This window comes from Gouania willdenowi, chromosome 2, assembly GCF_900634775.1.
Source record: "Gouania willdenowi chromosome 2, fGouWil2.1, whole genome shotgun sequence".
NCBI lineage: Eukaryota > Metazoa > Chordata > Actinopteri > Blenniiformes > Gobiesocidae > Gouania > Gouania willdenowi.
Genome location: NC_041045.1, coordinates 1547447 through 1551082, shown reverse-complemented (window position 1 = coordinate 1551082; position 3636 = coordinate 1547447). Strand labels below are relative to the sequence as shown.

General features: G+C 44.0%; 1 protein-coding gene across 3 annotated transcripts; it reads right to left on the bottom strand.

Annotated features, from left to right (window-relative positions):
* Positions 1–54: 54 nt before the first annotated feature.
* Positions 55–3164, bottom strand: LOC114476155 (uncharacterized). Of its 3 annotated transcripts, none has more exons than XM_028467479.1 (7): positions 3004–3164; positions 2715–2921; positions 2138–2635; positions 1692–1861; positions 1477–1614; positions 524–635; positions 55–182 (listed from the first exon to the last, which is right to left on the bottom strand). In XM_028467479.1, the coding sequence occupies exons 1-7, from the start codon at positions 3041–3043 to the stop codon at positions 109–111; spliced, it is 1239 nt and encodes a 412-aa protein (XP_028323280.1). In that variant the 5' UTR covers positions 3044–3164; the 3' UTR covers positions 55–108. The 3 variants fall into 3 exon arrangements, with proteins under 3 accessions (XP_028323280.1, XP_028323290.1, XP_028323273.1); XM_028467489.1 differs by having other exon boundaries at positions 1692–1892; positions 2169–2635; XM_028467472.1 differs by having other exon boundaries at positions 1692–2635.
* Between the last annotated feature and the right edge of the window lie 472 nt (positions 3165–3636).

The following is a 3636-nucleotide window of genomic DNA, read 5'->3' as shown; positions in this document are numbered from 1 at the left end:
CGAGCTCAGTGTTTGTGGTGTTTGAAGGGAGTCACACACACGCACACACACAGGTTTGTGATGCAGTAGAGTTTATTATTCAACATAATGTTTAACGCGTGTTTGTGTTCACACAGAGAGCGGGTACGAGCAGATGGACGCTCTCTGCAGATCGCAGTCGGCCGCCGTCCACCAGCTTTCACCTGTGGGTAGGGACAGATTTTTAACATTTAGCTCATTTCTCTCTTTATTTTCAGACAGAAATTTATGTAAAACAGCATGTTCTATATCATTGTTAAAAATGTGTACACAAAAATAAATGTAAATGTGAAATCTAAATTTCACTTTTACATTTAGATTCAACATTTAACAATGAGCTAAATGTTCAAAATGTGTTGGTTATGAAACACTGACAGTTTTTATATTTATCACCTCATAGACAGAGTCCTCATAAAGTGGTGCCATAGGGCAAAGATCAATATTAATCAATCGCCAGCTATTGGTTAATCATAAAAGGCCAATAAAGTAATAAATAAAATCTCACCGATCTTAAACATCTCCACACAAACGGTTCTGTCTGTGTGGACAGTGGGGTGACCCGGCATCCAGTCGCTGTACAGCCACTCTGACCCGTCCAGCCACTGGGCCTGCTGGTTCTGACACACACACACACACACATGTTTCAGCTGTGTGAGACTTTAGTCTCAGTGAGAGGTCAGAGGTCAATGTTCAACCAAGGAAAGAAAAGCACAGCCTGTGCTGATAACGTATCTGATGGTTTCTCCTTGGCCTCGTCTCCATGACAACAAAGTTCTAGTGAATCTTTATCTATACACACATACACACACACATCTGTTCTAACTCTAAGGCTGTATTGTAAATGTAATCTTACCGTACAACTCATACTAACATACTACTCTTACTAAGGAGTGTGACATCTAAATGAGTATGTAGTGCGTTCACATTAGATAGTATGAAAAGATTGAGTAGGTGAGAAATATCGGGATGTATACTATGTGGAGACATTGAATAGTGGGCACACTAGTCATACTTAACCGTCCCATGATGCATTGCGAGCCGAATGTAAAATGGTCCTGGGACCAGTGTCACGGTCTGAGTTTACCTCTGTACTGAGATTATAACCCTAACAGAATCCAATAAACAAATAAAACACGTGTCCGTTCACTCTGAAAACAAAAATAGACAAAAACTTAATTTTCTTTTTAGGAAAAACTAATTTTTTGGTAGTGTGCATGTGCGGCATATGCAATCTCAGTGCGATGTGAACACCGGCTTCAAGCTAAAAATCAATCATCCCCTTCCTAAAATAAAAGCATCTCTTCTTGTCTTCCATTAGTTAACACTTTTGTAAATAGGGCTCTTATTTTGAAGTTAAGATGAAGTTTAGTCAGTTTGATTTTAAAAAATCTATTTAAATTGATTAATTGATCTAATATGTTAGTATGAGTTATGTTTGGATGACCTTGGATTACTTACTTTCACGGTGGCTCCAACCCAGGTCAGCACAGGGTTGGTCCGCCCCCCTTTGGTCACCAAGGACACCAGGAGGGAGTGTACTTCACCGCTGGTGATGGATGTTAGCTCAGCGTACGGTGAGCGAGCTCTGCACTTCTCCTACACACACACACACACACAGAGGTTTGGTTGATGTACGGAGCTTTAACCTGTAACCTTCCTCTGGATCATCTCACCTGTGCGACTGTGAAGGCCAACATTGTGGGGTTGAACTCGTAGCAGATCCCCTTGACGACTTCCCCCTGACATGACACCATCTTTGGAACCAGCGGAGAACTACTGGTCTCTGTTCCCTGTCTGAAGCCCACTGGGAGAGAGCCAATTGGTTCTGTTCCCTGTCTGAAACCCACTGGGAGAGAGCCCATTGGTTCTGTTCCCTGCCTAGAGCCCATTGGTTCTGTTCCCTGTCTGAAACCAGCAGGAATGGACTGGTGTTCTGATGTAGACATGAGATCTTTAGAAGCAGACATCACTGGTTCAGTGCCTTGCCGGAAACCATGTGGGAAAGACTCCATTGGTTCTGTTCCCTGCCTGAAACCTACTGTGAGAGAGCCCATTGGTTCTGTTCCCTGCCTGAAACCTACTGTGAGAGAGCCCATTGGTTCTGTTCCCTGTCTGAAACCCACTGGGAGAGAGCCCATTGGTTCTGTTCCCTGTCTGAAACCAGCAGGAATGGACTGGTGTTCAGATCTAGACCTGAGATCTTTAGAAGCAGACATCACTGGTTCAGTACCTTGCCGGAAACCATGTGGAAAAGACTCCATTGGTTCTGTTCCCTGTCTGAATCCATCAGGGATCATCACAAAGGCTTTGGTTTCACGCCAAAAGGCCTCTGGGATCTTATTGGATGGTTCGGTTCCCTGACTATAACCATCTAAGATGTGATTGGATGGTTCGGTTCCCTGTCTAAAACCTTCTAAGATCTCATTGGATGGTTCAGTTCCCTGTCTGAAACCTTCTAAGATGTGATTGGATGGTTCGGTTCCCTGTCTAAAACCTTCCAGGATCTCATTGGATGGTTCGGTTCCCTGTCTAAAACCCTGTTGAACATCAGATCTCAAAGGTTCCCCCTTACGAACCCAACTTCCTCCAACTCTCTGTAGTGGAACGTCGACCAAAGCTGTAAAACGTCATCTTCTGGTTACTCATGTGGGAACACGGTCTAAGGTTCTGTCTCTAGGCTCTACATCATTCCTTACCTGCTCTCCTGTCCATCTCAAGGATCATATCAAGCACCAGGTTGGTGTTCCTGTCCATGTGGTACCTCCTGGACGGTTCTGTGCCTTGCCTGAACCCATTCGGAGTGGATCCCTGGACAGCAAAGGGTTCTGTGCCTTGCCGAAAGCCGTCAGAGAGTTGCTTTGTCGAGCCCTGAGATCTGAGGACGACGGGCGCAGCGTGAAGCCCTGAGGAACAGAGGAAGGAGAATGGATGAAGAGGAACCAGGAGGAAGAGCAGATGGTAGAGCAGAATGGTGAAGATTCTTACCAGTCAGCGTCAGACACAGCAGCACCAACTTCAACATCATGATCACGTCAGATTCTCTTGTTCCTTACAGGTCCGTGTGTGTACCTGCTGCTCTGAGCTCACCTGGTACTGCAGAGACACAGAGACAGGAGGCGTGTCCTTAATATACACCTGTCCCACCTGTCATAAATCTTTATAATACATTTGTTTCATGACCTTTGCTTCCTGAGAACCATAACCACCTTTAACATCCATCACGTCCTGTGTTTACAACACATCCTCTACCTGTGGAAGGGTTCAGAGGTCAGTGTGATGTCACAACACACTAATAATACCTCGAGCTCCATCTGGTGGGTGAACATGAGCACTGCAGAACTCAGAGTTCAACTCTGACCAGTTTGTATTTGGTGTGAATTTGTGTATTTCTGCTGTTCTTTTGTGTATTTTTCTGATATTGTGTGTTTTTCTGTGATTTTGCGGATTTCTTTTGCCATTTGGTGTAATTTTGATTCTAATTTTGTGTATTTTTCTGTAATTCTGTTAGTGTTTAGTGTAAATTTGCGTATTTTTGATGTACTTTTGTGTGTTTTTTTGTCATTTTGCGCGTTTACGTTGGGGGCCACACAGTTACCTCATGTCTGTTTTCAGATAAAT